Here is an 18,015-nt window from a genome sequence, read left to right on the forward strand (position 1 = left end):
AACGGTTATAAAAAATAAATGTGACAAATAAGGCTTTGACTAAGTAAATATCACATGGTTAAATCAACAACAAACAATAAACAACTTTTAATAACTTTTGAAATATAATATCAACTCAAAAATACAACAGTCAATAGCGGCGCTATAGCGGCCGCGCGCGTAGCGGTGACGAACGGCGGCGCTAATTGTTGTAGCGGTGCGGATTGAGACAGCCGCTTCAGCTGCTATAGCGGCATAGTTATTAAATATATTTTTATTTTTATTTTTTTAGAAATATATAAGTTTGTTTATACTTTATTATTCATGTAATTTGTTCAAAATGAAATTGTATATGTTGAAAATTCTGTCTTATCATTGTCTGGATTTGTTTCTAAGTAATGTGTTGATTTTGCAGCGCAAGTTGTTAAAGGTTTGGGTGATGGTGTGAAAACAATTAAAAAAGGTGAAAAGGCCCTTTTCACCATTCCAACTGAGTTAGCTTACGGTGAATCTGGTTATCCTCCAAAACATATATATTACTCCTAATGCAACTCTGCAATATGATGTTGAGCTACTTTCTTGGATTAGTGTGGAGGATATTTGTAAGGATGGAGGTTTGTTTAAAATGATACTTAAGAAGGGGGGAAATGGGAAAACTCCAAGGATCTTGACGAAGTTTTAGGTAAACATATTACGAGTATATTCCATTTTTCATTGAGGGACTCTATTATTTGACTGTGATAACTATAAAATACCCTTCTGTTGTTGCAGTGAATTATGAAGCGCATCTTGTTGATGAACACTAGTAGCAAAATCTGATAAAGTGGAGTTCACAGTGAAGGAGGGTTAGTGCGAACAAATTTTATCATGGTTTCTGTCTCTCATTTTCAATTTTTCTGATATGTGATGTCTAATATAATGTTCACCATGAGACAGGTCATTTTTGTTGTGCATTGTCAATGGCTGTTGAAACTATGAAGAAGGGAGAGGAAGTGTCATTGACTGTGAAGCCTCTATGTAAGTTCTTTACACAACACTATGGGAAATGTTTATATAACACGTTTCTCTATGCTATGAAGGTTTTCACCGTTGATATATTAACTCTTTTTTTTATTGTGTAATAGATGGATTCGGTGAGACCGGCAAGCCAGCTGATGGTGATAAAAGTGCAGTACCAACTAATGCAATATTAGAGATAAAACTTGAGTTAATTTCTTGGAAGACCGTTATTGAAGTAACTGAGGACAAGATGGTTCTCAAAAAGATTATGAAGGAAGGTGAAGGATACAAACGTCCAAAAGATGGAGCTGATGCAAAATGTAAATTACCATTGATAATGGCTCTTTTCTTTTGCGTGTATTGTAATGTATTTAGTAGATAGATTTCTGATGATTTTCTTCATTTTGCATATTTGCAGGGAAATTGACTTGTAAGCTTAAAGATGGCACTGTGTTTTTTCGCAAGGGCCATGGCGGAGATGAAGCAGAGCTGTTTGAATTCACAACAGACGAAGGTGAGGGTGATTATCTTAAATTGTTGCATTGGTTCACTCTCTCCTATTAATTTGTTTTTATACTAACCAACGAAAGTGAATGTCTGTTGTGTTGAGCAGCGCAAGTGACTAGAGGGCTTGATAGAGCTGTAATGAGTATGAAGAAGGGTGAGGTAGCATCGTTGACTATTGCACCTAAGTATGGTTTTGGTTCATCCGAGTCTCGACAGGAATTGGCAGTGGTTCCTGCAAATTCAACCTTACATTATGAGGTTGAGTTAGTATCATTCGTAAAGAGGATGGAGGACGAAAAAAGATCCAAGTTTCGTAAGACTCTTCGTGATGCAGTGAGAGAGTGGTCTCAGACCAAACCTAAGAGTGAAAAGAACAAAGATTTCTACCACATCAATACACACAAAGTGAAGCTATCATTTCCAGGAAAAGAATGTTTTCCCATTGTCATTGGAAAGTACAAATGGTATGGAAAGAATTTTTAGTTAAAGTGTTTGGATAGTAAAGTGAAACTGAAAAATTATTATTTCTAATGTGTAATTTCAATTGATATTTCTATTACAGGCAATTAGAAGCTATGCGGTTGGAGGGCAAGGATCCCATGGATCTTGAATTTTCCATATATACTATAGGGGGAAATATCGATAATCTATATCAAGTAGACGGCGTCGATTCATTTTTGGTGTCTATTGCAACTCTTCACCCTCGCTATAGTCATATGCATCATTTTAACGGTAGGTTTTTAAATTATAATTTTAAATTAAAAAAATAAAATTCCTAATAGTATTTTATTTGAATCGGTGCAGACGATATCAAATACTGCGGTGGGGTGGGTGTCCATTTTTTTGAATTGATACATAAAAATGCATATTCAAGTGGGGATAAGAGTTTTGAGGACAGTGAAGGTTTTGTCAGTTTTGAAATTCAGGTCCAAGCAATCAGGTATTTCAACATTTCATAATGGTTTCTCTATTCCTTGTATTGTTTATGTTGTTTTTTTATGACTTACGTATATTGTTTTTGATCAACAGCTCGGAGGTTTACCCCCCTTTCCTTTCATTGACTTACAAAATGGAAATGTTTGAGGCATACAGAGAATTTGTGCTTGCACAATGTTCTAAATTTATGAAGGAAACACAGACAGAGTTCAAGAAAGTGATCAACAATAGTTCTCGCTGGTCAAGGTATTTATTATATATTTTCCATAACCATTTGTCGAACCTGAACCAGGCACTGATATATTTATGATTTTTTGTGCAGTTTATGTGATCTTTTGAAGGATGAAAATTACATAGCTTTAGAATTCCAAAGCTTTTCAGTAAAAGCTGATGTAATTAACAAGAGGTTGGTGGAAACTTTTTATCGAGACGATAAAGGCGAAGAATAAAAAAAAAAATAAAAAAAAAAGATGGTGGCTTGATAGCTTCTTTGATTTTAGATATGATTTACCAGGGATATGAATTAACCTGCAAAAAGAAGATGAAGAATTGCGAATGTGTCATGTATGATAGTGATGGTGGGTTTCAGCCGAAAAAGAATTTTTCGGCTATATTTCTTAAAGCTGCCTGTTTGAAGTATGATTCTGCTCCGGTTGGAAAAGCCGATTCAAATAGCCTAGAGCTCGATTTTAAGCCTTAGGAAAAAATTGGGTTTGTTATGTTGCAACTATTTGTCACCGCATATTTCTTTAGGTAAAATATATTTTTGCTTTTACTCCTTTATTTTATTTTGTGAAAAATATATATGATTTACTTAATCTGGGTTTTTCTTGATTTTTGGTATCCTGTAGATTGTGCGAGTTACTCTTGGATGGTTACGTGAAAAACACACTTAAGAAAAAGAAGGCCAGATTTAAAGGTACTAGCAAGAGTAAAGGGGATAAAAGAATGCAGTCCCAAATAAGTGTGCCTCTAGAAGAGGGGGAACACAGTGTAGAGACACATGGATCGAAAATGGTAATGGAAGATGAGGAGGCAACAATTATAATGGTAGATGAGGTAGTGACTGTGTGAAAGAAGACAGGGAACACAATGTAAAGACACATGGGCCGAAAACTGTAATGGAAGATGAGGAGGCAGCGATTATAGTGGAAGATGAGGCAGTGACTATAGTGAAAGAAGAGCTGGATAATACATTTGTAGATGTTTTTGAATCGGTCAGCAAGAGAGTTGTTGATGCTCTCAATGAGACTTATGAATCACACGCACAACTTGTCAATGATTTTGATGCAAAGATTGAAGCTCTTCTTGGTGAATGTGATGGTACCATATCTGTTGACACAAAAACGATTTGATATCTACAACAAAACTGTAAGGAATGTAGATGATTTATATGAAAAACATTTGTATGAAAAGCACATAAATCTTGATTTCAATTTAGATGTCTGGGCAGATGTCAGTAGAGTAAGTTGAATGCATTTTTTTTTTTGTTGATTATTTTTTAAATTTGATCTAGTATCCTTTTTGCTTTCTTGTCATTGCAGTTGTTTAAGAAGAGGTATAAGAAATCAGACGAGCAAGCCAAAAAAATTGGCAAAATAGGAGAGAAGTTGGCTAACGCATACTTAACCGAAATGTATAATGACGAAGTGAATGGTGTTGAAATCCGCTGACTTAATGAAATGACTGAGTCAAACACAGCATGCAATCTTGCCCTTTTCAAAGGTAAAGTGTTACTTTATTACTTTGAGGTGAAAGTCACTGGTATACCGGAGAAATTCTTTTTCTTAATGACACCTAATTAGATACATTTGGCCGCAAAAAGTGTTGATTTGTATAGTGTAGTGTTAATTAAGGTGAATACTGATTTTAAGTGCGGATGTATACGAAATAGAAAATCCATTGTCAAAAGAGAGCGAATTGCAAACAATTTTAAGGACCAAGAAAGAAGCGAAGGATCTACCTTTAGTCACGATGACAGTCGCCGAAGTTAAGGACATATTGAAACAAGCTGCGTTTATCAAGGGGAGGTGAGAAAATGTAGGTGTGTGGGGGTTTTATGGGTTATTTTGTATCGAAAAGTATTATGTGAAAGTATTATAACTCAAAATCCCCACACACCCTAAATTTTCTCACCTCCCCTTGATAAACGCAGATTCCTGGGGTTTCAATATCTCTTTAACTTCGGCGACTGTCATCGTGATTAAAGGTAGATCCTTCGCTCCCTTCTTGGTCCTTAAAATTGCTTGCAATTCGCTCTCCTACGACAATGGATTTTCTATTTCGTATACATCCGCACTTAAATGAGTATTCACCTTAATGAATACTACACCATACAAATCACCACTTTTTGCGGCCAAATGTTTCTCATTAGGTGTCATTGAGAAAAAAAAATCCCCACACACCCTAAATTTTCTCACCTCAAAGGGCAAGATCGTATGTTGCGTTTGTCTCAGTCACTTCATTAAGCCAGTGGATCTCAACACTCTTCGTCATTATACTTTTCGGTTAAGTATGCGTTAGCCAAGTTCTCATATTTTTCCAATTTTTTTGGCTTGCTCGTCTGATTTCGTATACCTCTCTTAAACGACTTCAATGACAAGAAAGCAAAAAGGATATTAGATCAAATATAATCAACAGAAGAAAAAAAAAACGCATTCAACTTACTCTATTGACATCTGCCCAGACATCCAAATTGAAATCAGGATTTATGTGCTTTTCATATAAATTAGCTACATTCCTTGCAGCTTTGTTGTAGATATCAATTCATTTTTGTGTCAACAGATATGATACCATCGCATTCACCAAGAAGAGCTTCAAACTTTGCATCAAAATCATTGACAAGTTGTGTGTGTGATTCATAAGTCTCATTGAGAGCACCAACAACTCTCTTGCTAACTGAGTCAGAAACATCTACAAATGTATTATCCATCTATTCTTTCACTACAGTCACTGCCTCATCTTCCACTATAATCGATGCCTCCTTATCTTCGATTACAGTTTTCGGCCCATGTGTCTCTACATTGTGTTCCCCCTCTTCTTTCACTACAGTTCCTGCCTCATCTTTCACTATAATCGCTGCCTCCTCATCTTCCATTACAGTTTTCGGCCCATGTGTCTCTACATTGTGTTCCCCCTCTTCTAGAGACACACTTGTTTGAGACTGCATTCTTTTATCCCCTTTACTCTTGCCACTGCCTTTAGAACTGACATTCTTTTTCTTAGGTGTGTTTTTCACGTAACCATCTAAGAGTATATCACACAATCTACAGGATACCAAAAATCAAGAAAAACCCAGATTAAGTAAATCATATATATTTTGTCTAATTGGCCTTCATTCTTTTTCATCATTCAATTATTGTAGGATTTTGTGTTTACTCTTCAAACTTTCAATTATTCCCTCTATTGTTCCAACACAATCAAATTTTGCAGTTTCGATGTATAATCTATTCTTCTATCTGAAAAGACTCATTCATGCCTATAATTCCAGAAATATTAACTTAACCAAGTTGACAGATAGTCATGAAGTATATAACACATCAAACATGCAAAACAAGTTACCAAAATTGATCAAGATAAGTAACTCAGTGTTATGTTCATGTGAAAAGTTTATAGATTCATATAGAGAGGAAAGGAATTGAGATGTAGCCATAGAACTGAAATCAGCACAATATAGGAAGAGCAAAGCAAACTCATCGGTCAAAGATACGAATTTACATCAATGAAGGTAGAAAATACTTGTTCAAAAGACAGCTTGAAAACATTACAAGGCAGTAATCCCCGTAGACATGAAGGTCATGCAGTTTTTGTAGAAAAAATCAACTTAAAGGGATCATTGCATCATGGTGAGATGAGTTATATCCAAAAATGTTATGGTGAAATGGAAATCAGCAGAAGGTCCTTGCTTGGAAGAAGCGAAATGCGAATCACATTAACTAGTTATCAATCATTGGAAGATAATAAAGAACTACAAATAAGTAAAGCCAATAATAAAGAACAAACTAAGAGTTACTATCTCTACGATACCGTTCATCATTTTCCGTAGTGTATATCAAAAGAAAGGTGTCATCATGCATTTAAGAGGTAACATCAAACTTCAAAGAAAAAACATGTCTATGAGTTTATGGCAGCGTCAGCAACATTAAAATTCTAACATAAAGCTAAAAAAAAATTCTCCATTTGGCAACAATTCTAGCATGGTCTTGAAATCAATATTCTCATCAATCTTCACCGAGCTTATGACTTTCACATTCTTCAAGCCATGCCACCAACACTTAGTATCACTAGAACTGCACAAGCAGTCATCCCCTTTTCTTTCCATTAGCGTCTCATATAAAAGCTGCAGATTGAGATGATTAACAAATAGAGTTAGAAGCTCCATAAAATAATTATAAAAAGGAATTATATCAGATGATAAAAAGCAAAATCTTTTAAGAATAAATGCTTGTCTGACGTAAAAGGAATTGGATCTAACCCAAATTGAGGATAACAATTGTATTATAAAAATCTTCTTAAATTGCCAAATTTCAGTAGGCACGATGTGATATGTCTCAGAAATTATTGTTCCACTATGTATTTTAGGATATAGTAAAGGCTGATTAGAGTAGTTTAAGTTGTTAAGAGTTGTTAGAGAAGTCTGTTAATTAGTCACCATTTAGCCCTAAAGTAGTAGAGTACTTTTGTACCGGAGACGAATATGGCGATTGATATGTTGCGAATAGATATTTATCTAGTGAGAAAGGAGAGTGCTCCTTTGGGGTGGCCTTGTGTGCTAACTGCAAGGTTACCTTCTTGTTCATTCCTATTATTATTACATTAAGTTGATAGTACCATGTCGATATTTAAAGAAATCTTCTTTTTCTCAATTATGTTGATCAATATTTATTGAGAAATGATATTTGTACAACCACTTTGTGACAACTTTCTTTCTCATACTCACATTTTATTATTACTCTCTCTTCCTTTTTCTCTCTCCATTGTTTTTGACCAATGAAAAGAGAGAAAAGGAAGGTTGTCAAATAGGTTGTAACAAATGGTTGTTCAAATATCATTGCTCATATTTATTCTAGTTAAAATCAATCTTTTGTTTACTCAATTTTGTACTGTTTTTAGGATAAATGAAAACAGAAAACATAAAAGCAAAACATAGATGACATAAAAGGAACATGGGAGAGAATGACATACCTCAATGAACGATCTACTGCAAGAAGGATGTGGGCTCAAAGATATAAATGCAGGGCAGCAACTTGAAAGTAAGATATTTACAATAGATAAAAACAAAGTTTCATTTTCTGGAACATAGCGAAGGTACAAATGTTTGATACTTGAAATAGCACCGGGTGTTGTACATCCTATGTAATCCAGACACAAATACAATAAGAAGTTATGAAGATTGAACCAACGAATTAAGTAGCTAACTAATACTCACCACAGATGGTTTACAAAGATGATGATAATCAATGAAAAAATTCATATCAACTTTTAGTTGACTAGAACTTCTTAGATAAGATATAATAGGCTCTGAACTACCATCACCACGATTAAAAAAAAAAATGATAATAGATTTGGAGCATCAATGTTGACCTCCTTCAAGTTAGAACAATGAGATAACTCCAACACCTTAAGTTGAACACTTGAAATATTAATCTTGTCGGCCATTGTACAATAACCCAATTTCAACTCTCTAGGAAATGAAATTTTGGAAACAGTTCAAGAAACCATTTTTTTTGGAAATATTTCAAATTTTGGCATCTATCAAAATCAATCTTATATGGTGAAAAAAAATCATCCGGACAATAACAAAGTTTCTCAAGATACGGGGCATCAATATATACCTCCTGGATTCCTTCAACATCAACTGTCTTGAGCTTAAGTAGACCATGCATGCTCAAAGACTTCATGTCGACAAACTTCAAAGTTATATGTTCAATCAACGGACAACAAGAAATAAAATGTTCAATTACATGTTCGTCTTTCGAAACGACATCCCACAATGACAGTACTCTTAATGAGAAAATACCCTACAATCTTTATATGATTTCTGCTCTTTCCTGTGCACTTTTCACTTGCACCCTACCGTCTTGCCGAAAATACCCTGCGTTAGTTAACTAACGCAGATGTAAAATTAACATGACATAATTTTTACACATGTGTGACTTAAGTCACGCTGCGTAAGTTAACTCACCCTAGAATTAACACATGCACACGCTGGTTTTCAAAATTTCAATTGAGGCCGTATGTTTTTTGAGTGTAACCAATGAGGGAGGGAGATCAAGTCAACCTGAGCAGCATGTGAATATGCACTCATTCCCAATACATCCATTTCCAATAGAATTTCAATTCCAATTGTGTTTCGTATTTCATTTTTTATTTTGTTTCTTTTCAATTCCAATAGATTTTCAATTCTTCAGCCTTCTTATTGTGTAATTCGTGTTTGATTTTTTGTTTCTATTCCAATCAATTTTTTATTTTGTGCTTCTTAATTTGAATCCATATCCTGCTATGTTCATAACTTTTATAAATTAAATTTTGGTTATTCTAATATATAATTTGATATCAATTCCATGGTTGATTTGATATTTGAATGAGGAAAGTTGAAGAATTATGAGTGCTGAGATTAGAGTGAAAACCTCTGTGTGCACAAGGAAAGAGATGAAGCGTAGATATTGCTATCATATTTCTAATTATGTGTGCACCAAATACGTGATAGGATATGTGTTTATCCTGTGACTATCATATCATTATCTTATTTTTAATTATATCATGCTTCTATCATATCATACGCATCAAACGGACCCTTAAAAGTCAATGACATCATACTAGAATTGTGCTTACCACCAAATAAAAAAAATGTGCTTACCTCGCATCCATGGAAGACTTGATAAAAGATTTATAATAGACTTTTGATCATGTCCCTATTTGTAAGCATCTTTGATACTTTCATATGTATTAAGAAAATAGATGGCATCAATCAAGTATATAATTTATGTATAAACATTATTAAATTGTTCTTTATGTATAAATATGTCCAAAAAAAATTTATGTGTCAAATAAATTACTATTTCCTTAAAAAAAGAAATACTATTATTTTCCAAGAAATTAATAGTATTTATAAGGAGTATATTTAAAAATTAATAATAAATATACTTAATAATTAAAAAAATGTTATATTTTGAGACGACTTTTTTTTTGTGTGAAAATGAGCTCATAATTATGCAAGAGGAAATATTGTACTTATATTTGTATCTAACTCAACTCAAAAGTTAATATAATAATAACATGGAGTACTTTGACTATGTTCACGTTCACATACAAGAATCAACACGACAGTGTATACTGACTGCTTCCTCAACTCCTCCTCCTCCCTATGTTGAGTACATCCAGTCCACATTCAGCATGAATGTGCAGTATGAAATTTACTTATGCCTAGGTTAAGTGTATAAAGAAAAACCGTAATCCAATTAATTTTAAAAGTATATGTTACAATATATTAACTTATATTTGCATTTTAACTTAATTAATTATTTAGTTCATTAAATAATATACATGTAAATTAGTTATACAAATGTTAGGAGTCTCATACTAAGTAAATAAAAGTGTTGAATGTAATAATATGAGATATGAAATTCTTTTTGAATGATGATGAATTAGTCTTTTGAGTTGGACTTCATATATAACATTAAGTCCTAACAACAAATTGGTTAGCTATGCCAACTGTTATGATGACACTCCAATAGTGATGTTCATGCAAATTTTCATTAGATATTTTCGAGCGAATTTATTTCATTTTATGAATAGATATGTCCAAACGAATATGATATTTATGATATTGAGGGAATTTTATCATTTTCTTCGAAAGAGACAAGCGAAAAAATGGTTATGCTTCAAAATATCAAAGTTCGAAGGCTATTATTTCAAAAATTAATTTGGAGAAATTCGAAGACAGACGTTCTTAAAGTCATTTGAAGTCCATATTCCCTAACTTCTCAAAATTGTTGGATTTGAAGTGTATGAAAGAATTTCTATAGATAAACCGGTTAAAGGATTTTCAACGCGAAAGATTCAAAAGAAAATAAAAGCTCCATAGAAGATACATGACATTCATGCATTCTAGGAGTTAATTTATTTTCTTTATAAATAATAGAATTAAACTTTATGCAAAAGAGTTCAATTTCATACAAAAACGTGTCTACTAGATAACACATTAAACGAATGATGTATGTAACTCACCTATATTTATAATAATATCAATTTCTTTTTATCTTTATTTCTTGTTTTATATACTCGATCACAATTTCTTGCGTCACAAACTAAAATTTATGGATATAGACCTATCAATCAACTTAGAACTCTTCAATGATTTAACTTGAATCCTAGATTCACCATTCGAGTTTATTTGTTGAAAGAAAAAATTTCACGTTAACGAATGAATATTTAAAAATAGAGACCGCAACTCATATAAATGAATTATGTTGTTAATGCTTCAAAACTCAAACTTAATAAATCCACTACATATAATTTTACTTTTTTTTTTTTTCTAGTATATAAAACCGATGAGAATTCATTGTTTAGAAACATGAAGAATTAGTATCGTCATAATTCGACTCAACCAATTTTAATGAAATGATCATTAGTGTCAATTATAATAATTTCACCATACTCCAATTATTTTAAAAATAATACAGAACATCAATAAAATCACAAACTAATAAAGATGGAAATCTTAAACTGTTGATTAAAAACACCAATGAATTGAAAATCCTTGTCAGTATTTGCGAGCAACTTTTAGAATGTGAGAGGTGAGCTTTTCTGGTTTAGAAAACATGACCATGTGATCTGAATCCTTTATCACTTTCACCTCAACATATGGACGAGTATTCTCAATCATCCATATTTGAAAATCCTCTGTCAACAAATTATCTTCTTTGCTGATGATGAAGGCTTTAGGCACCCTTCCATTCCTATGTTTGGTAACTCTTGTTTCTTTCAACAATAGTTTTTTGTCATTAAAGATAGGATGTGGCCTCACCAACGATAATCCAAGTGTCAAATCCTGTACATGTTACCATCAATATATGGCTTCAATGTAAATTAATATAATATAATACAATATATAATATGCCCCTAAAAAAATGTAACATGGCATGTTAAGCTAACTTGGTGTACACATTTGGTGCTAACGATGTCAAGAGAAAATGTCAAAATGGGTTATCACTTGGTGTACACATTTTGTTAGATTATATTTAATATTTCGTTCTGTTTTGTTATTGCTCAACTCAAATCAGATGAACTATCAAACCTCTTTATTTTTTATCTTCTTTAACCCACCTTGGTTAATCCCACTGTTAACATCAAAATGTAGAATATGCATGGACATCAACTATAATATATATTCAGTATATAAAATTATTTACCTTAATTTCAATCAAACAATGAAAAAAATTACCTCATGAGGAGATAATTGATATAGATTAGATGACATGATTTTGGGTCCCCACAATGAGGCAGTTGGAGGATTATTTATCCCATTTGAGAAGAATAATTGGGATTCTCCCTGTCGAGTGGAATTCTATACGGCAATAAAACAAAATGAGATAAATTAGAAACAAATGTGACAATAGACTTCCACAATTAAAATTAAAACTCAGAAAATTATAAAGTACCATAAACATATATAACCATGATCAAGACTGTATTCTATATTATTCAACTAACCCTTATTAATCCATCATATACTGTGTATAATAAATGTGAGAAAAAGACAAAGCAAAGTACCTCTTGATTAAAACTTGTGAAATTAAGATTTTCACTAAGCACCAATGCAGTGATAAAAACTGCAACAGAAATTTTCTTAGGGAATTTTTCCATAGCAACAGATAAGGGTATCCCTCCAAAACTATGACCCACAAGAATCACCTTCTCCTTTGGAGGAAGAGATTCCATAAATGTCATGAAAGGTTCATAATATTGTGAAATTGAATGAATCTCTTGAACCTGGATTGGACTGATACCACAAGCAGCCAAGTCAATAGTTGTAACATTATGACCAGCTAATTTAAGCATAGTTGCAACCTTATACCAACACCATGCACCATGGAAAGCTCCATGAACAAGCACAAAGTGCTTCCCATTAGCACCAATGAAAAATGAAAGAATAAAGAAGAGAAGAATCAACACAACGTGTCTTCCTTGTTTAAACATGTTGATAATATATTATATCTCTATGATTAGGAATGAGCTAATACATAGACCTTTAGCTCCTTTATATATGTGTTTGGTCATTGACCAATTATAAATGTTCTAACCTTTTGAATATTGGAGACATTTTGTAGAATTTTTTGTGGTCTAACCTTTCGCATTCACACATATATGGGATATCAATGACTATTTAATCAACATTGGACGGTCCAAATTCAAATTAGTTATTTTAAAGGTTTAATTGATTTTTTGGTCTCGTAGCTATTTTGGAGGTATCACTTTAGTCTCATAAGAAGGAGTAGATTATGCGTTTGTTTAGTAGCAAAAGGGTTAATATAAACGTGGAGTACGTTGACTATATACGTACACCTGATCAAAATGAAATTATGATATACACGAGTTTAATTATATATATTTTAGAATTAACAACAGTTTGTTGTCAGGTATCAAAACACGTTCTATAGCTAAAATGCAAGTAACCTCATCAAATCATTATATATAATTCAAAATCACAGGCAATAACTGGTGAGACTCTAAACCTGAAACTCTTGATCTTAAGACCTAACTTTTTACTATTAGATCAAACTTTAAAGTGATAACACTCTTCAAAACACGTGAATAACCACGGTTTAGAGTAACTAACCTCAATAATTCTTCTTAGAAAATTATCAAAACAATTAAGGCTATAAGCAGAAAACGTGTGAATAGGGCAATCCAGTAGTTTCGCATCCGCGTAAGAAACAATTGATGATTTATTAGAGATAGTTGTTGAGTTTTTTTAAGGGATAATTGTTAATTGTTAAGTTAGAGAACAATATTAATATAAGATGATGCACTGCCAAAAAAAAAATATAATCCATTCATTTCGGTTAATTTCTATATGAATTTTCAAGTTTCAAATTTAAGATTCATATGTAAACATAAGTGAAAAACCATAGATTTGAAGACTGCGAGTTCATATGAAAATAAAATTGTAGATTTAAAGGTTAAAAATCTATACATAAATGGATCAAAATGACATGCATAAAGATATATGACCAAATCATTATCTAAAATTAAATGAATGAGTCACATGACTAATTTTGTCAACAATAAAAGTGCATACTTATTCATAATTTAATGGTCATTCGTTGCACGCATAAATGTATTTTGAACAACCATATATAAAACAAAAACAAATAATATAGATATCAGGAAAAACTAACGCAATTTAATTTGTTTTTTTATGCATAGTAGCATGGGTAACACAGCAGGACAAAAAATATCAAACATCATAAGCCCAACAAACAAAAATTCATATAATTGTTTAGGTATTGAAAACCTTTACTTATTGTTCAAACATCATAATTATGCGATGAACGAAAACCTTTACTTATTGATAGTTGTTCTATTTAGTGGTCATGTGGTGATGAAATCGCAGCTTGTCTCCACCGCATCGAAAGGGTGGGTTTGTTTAGGTAGATGGTGGTGTCGTCGTCATACTTTGTCCTTGAAATCTGTAACACTCTAGTATTTATTTAATTATTTTTAATTGTGTGGTGTCATTTATTTGATTTTTGGTGATTTATGTGGTGTATATATATTTATTATATGATTATTTTATTAAATAATTAAAATAAGAGGAGAATATGAGTAATTAGAATTTGGGGGTTATGAAATAATTAGTATAGTTAGTAGGGAGTTAATTGCTAATTAGGGGAGTTAGGGAAGTTACACTTTGGGAGTTAAGAAAAGGAAAGAAAAACAGAGAAAACAGTTTTTACGTGAAAACAGTCAAGTTTGGGAGAAAACCAAGAGCAAGGGAGAGGAGCTTAGGAACCATTTTCTGTTGTGTTTATTCTGCAAATCTAAGGTAAGGGTGAGGTTTACCGCAATTCTATAGGTTCTGAATTCTGATTTTGTTCTAACAGGTTTATGTGAGAATTGGGAAAAGTTAGGTTTTTGGTTGATTAAGGGGTTTTGAGTGTAGGAATCGTGGAATTGAGGTTAGAAATGGGTTCTGAGTGCATAAAACCTTTCATTGCATGTCTGTAAACTAATTTGGGGAGTGAATTGAGGAAAAATGGGATTTTTGGGAAAAACCTGCATTCTGCCCGTACAGAAGTTCATCGCTCGCCTCGCGAGTAGTCATTGCTCGCCATAGCGAGTGACCAACTTCATCGCTCGCCTCGCGAGTGATACAACTCGCCATGGCGAGTAGCCTTGTAAAAATCTAGATTTTGAAAATGTTGTTATAAGCCGTATTGTGGGTAGTTTCGTGTACCTAGATGATTTTTAAGAGGACTAGAGCAAGTTTTAAGTTTAAAAGATGATTAGGGAGCTTAGAATTGAGGTTTGAGTGAGAAAAATGTCATTTTTCCCGAGAGCACCATATTTCTGTTCGCCTCGAGTTCGCCTCCAACTCGCCATGGCGAGTACCTGTTTTCCTGAGCTCGCGAGGCGAGCTGCCCAGTATTTTGTTGGTTGATTGCTGTTGTTGTTTGGATGGTTTATTTTGTTGAATTATTGCATGGCTTGTGTGCTGATATATATTTTCCTGGATGTATTGGTTGGTTGTGATGAATAGATGCTGATTGAATGAATGTTGTATTTAATTAAAATTTCCTTAATGTTGCAAGTTGAATGGTGAATCATATATATGTATATGTTTAGGTTGGTTGGTATGTAGATATACTCAATGGGGATTAGTTGCATAAACATAACAGTGGGAGAGCTTCGGCTCTGGAATGCTTAGTCGTTCAAAGTGGTGGAGTACTAGTTACTCAAAGTGGTGTAGTGGTGAGGACTTATGTCCTGTTGAGAATGCTTTAACCATTCGACAGCGGTGTGGGTCACGGCCCTGATTTTTGGTACCACATGCATGGGTGTTTAGAGGAGTCTTAGTGGAGTGGTGATAAGTTGCATTTGTTGTTGAGAGGTTTATGAATTAATATTGTTGATAAGATGCGAAAATGATGTTATGTAAATAATAATGTGGATGAATTATATGATAGGGTGTTAGATTCAATTGATGTATTCTTTATCTATAATTTGTTGTGAATCTCACCCCTTCTGCTTGAAAATGTTGCCCTTCCTATGGGTAACTTGCAGGTAATCCTGAGTAGTTGGTGGTGGCTCATTGTGTCTAGGACTCTGATGCGTGGGATGGGATTTATAGTTTTAAATTTCTACCATGTATCAATTTTTGGAACAAGTTAATGTAGTCCATGTTTATTGTTGAATTTTATGTTGAGGCCTAGTGCCAAGATTTAATTTTGGATCATGGAGTTTAATTTAAAGAATATTCCGCTGCAGTTTAATGAATGATTTTGTTAAATAATTTTAATCTATTTAAGAATTTATGTTTAGTAGTGTGACATGCCGTTTGGTGTTGAACTCTGATTTTATAATTATAATTAAATTGATTTTGGGAAACGGGGTGTTACAAAATCAGTTTGGATCTGGATCTTTCTGTTTAGTATGTTCTCTTGGGTTTTTTTTTGTGTTGAAACCTGGAATGGTATGCTTGATATCCTCTATCTCGCAGCCGTTTTGGAGTTTTTTCTCCGCCATGTGGATTGGTTCTAATGGGTTATTCAAATTTGTCGTCTCCTTCCTTTCTTTGGAGGTGGTTGTGGCATTGTGGTTGGAAACGGTTGGTGTACGTGGATTTGCTAATTACCGTAACGGTTGTCGAATCCACTCTCCATTTTCATGAATTTGTCCATGGTTGTATCCCAGTCATCCCTTTAATTTCATAAGACTGTGTGGACTCGAAAGAGTCGTTAATGTTTGATGTCGTTGTTGCATGGAGTTAATGGCACGTGATCTAATTTCATGTTGACGATCGATTCATTTGCCAAAATATAGACCCGATTGGTACTTACAAACGTCTATCATTAATGATGTTTGCTTGTTAAAATTGATTATGGTTGGATCCACTTTGTTGATTTTTTTTTTTTTTTTTTTTATGTTTTACCTGTTAGGGGTGTATTAACTCGGTCAAGTTTTTTGTCCACATTTTTTATGTAATGTTCCCCTTTTTTAATAATATATATAAGCAATTGACAAACGAGTATAGTAGGGTATACCTTAGTTAGGCATCATTCTTTTTTATGTCATTTTGTTCTTGTCCTATAAAAAAATTATTTTATTTCTAATTGACTATTACACTAAAAATTAGTACAAAGATTATAAAGAGTTCACTAAGAAAAAATAAGTACAATTATTTTTACTTTTATCTCAAACTTTTTACACTAAAAAATTCATATTTATATCATCTCATGTTAAAAAAATCTAAGTTTTTGTAGAGAATTTTTTTTTTATAATATTATAAACATGTCTCGAAAATATAATGAGATAGATTAGCAACACTCATTGTAACACACATTTTACAATATAATCTCTTTGATTGGTTAAAGTTCAAACGCGTCTCACCAAATTTATATGGCCCCACATGGTTTGGTGGGACCCAAGTGAGTTTTAACTAGTGAAATAAAGTATGTTGAAAAGTATGTGTTAAAATGTGTGTTGCTAACATTCCTCAAATATAATTTAAAAATTTAAAATTTGAAGGTTAATTAAACAAGTTTCACATGAGTTTGCACATAAATCTTTTATTGTTACCCATTTGTGCAACAAGATGAAAGAAAGAAAGAAAAAGAGGAAAATACAAAATAATAGCCGAAGAAAAATCTAATATCAATGAAATAATTTCTGACTGCGTTTAAAGTAGTAAGGGCAAGAATTTCAAATTTGTCCAAAAATTGGAACATTACAAAAAATGTTGCGATTATTAATAAATAAAATATCAATTATTTAGAGCACAAATGTAATAGAGGATAAAATTTACAATCATTTTATATTCCTAACATATATAACATTTTTTATCACTTAACATGTGAGACTCCAAGAGTCATGAAAAATTAAGGAGAATGGATTCAGCAGACATGCATGTAGTTAGTTAATTGGTTGTATTCTTTGTGATATATGCATGTAGTTTATATTGTTGTTCCTTCGTGATTGGTATACATGACTTTAGGATCATATTTAATACATGAGAGTGACATAAAATCAATTGTATATGATTTATCTAATAATTAAAATTAAATTTTTTAAATTATATTTAATATGATATGTTATTTGTGAGTTTTCTTCCTTTCTTTAATTGAAATTTGTAACACTTAAATTTATAAATTGAAATAAAAATTTTATATTTTAAATTAAGTTTATAATTAAATTCTCACCAGTACCTTTTGATTGAATTTTCAGATTGCGAGAGCCTCTTCTTCTTGGATGAAATTTCAAATTTTCATATTTTAAAATATAAGATTGTCGGAGCTTTTATCTAGGTTGAATTTCACAAAACAATTAGAGAAATTAAGTATAAATGTTGCTTAGGAAAAAAATAATAACAAA

General features: G+C 32.5%; 1 protein-coding gene, 1 long non-coding RNA gene and 1 pseudogene across 2 annotated transcripts; 1 reads left to right on the top strand and 2 right to left on the bottom strand.

The window, feature by feature from the left end:
* Nucleotides 1-378: 378 nt before the first annotated feature.
* On the top strand, nt 379-3,792 carry LOC11431103 (peptidyl-prolyl cis-trans isomerase FKBP62-like; annotated as a pseudogene).
* Nucleotides 3,793-6,594: 2,802 nt separating this feature from the next.
* Nucleotides 6,595-7,937, bottom strand: LOC112417237 (uncharacterized). Its single transcript, XR_003007800.2, has 2 exons — nt 7,606-7,937; nt 6,595-6,760 (listed from the first exon to the last, which is right to left on the bottom strand). It is a non-coding gene; the product is annotated as an uncharacterized lncRNA (long non-coding RNA).
* Nucleotides 7,938-11,033: 3,096 nt separating this feature from the next.
* LOC11424306 (methylesterase 2) lies at nt 11,034-12,663 on the bottom strand. Its single transcript, XM_003626700.4, has 3 exons — nt 12,196-12,663; nt 11,867-11,989; nt 11,034-11,473 (listed from the first exon to the last, which is right to left on the bottom strand). Exons 1-3 carry the CDS (start codon nt 12,619-12,621, stop codon nt 11,186-11,188), a joined length of 837 nt encoding a protein of 278 aa, XP_003626748.1. The 5' UTR covers nt 12,622-12,663; the 3' UTR covers nt 11,034-11,185.
* Nucleotides 12,664-18,015: the final 5,352 nt, after the last annotated feature.

This window comes from Medicago truncatula, chromosome 8 (genome assembly GCF_003473485.1).
Source record: "Medicago truncatula cultivar Jemalong A17 chromosome 8, MtrunA17r5.0-ANR, whole genome shotgun sequence".
NCBI lineage: Eukaryota > Viridiplantae > Streptophyta > Magnoliopsida > Fabales > Fabaceae > Medicago > Medicago truncatula.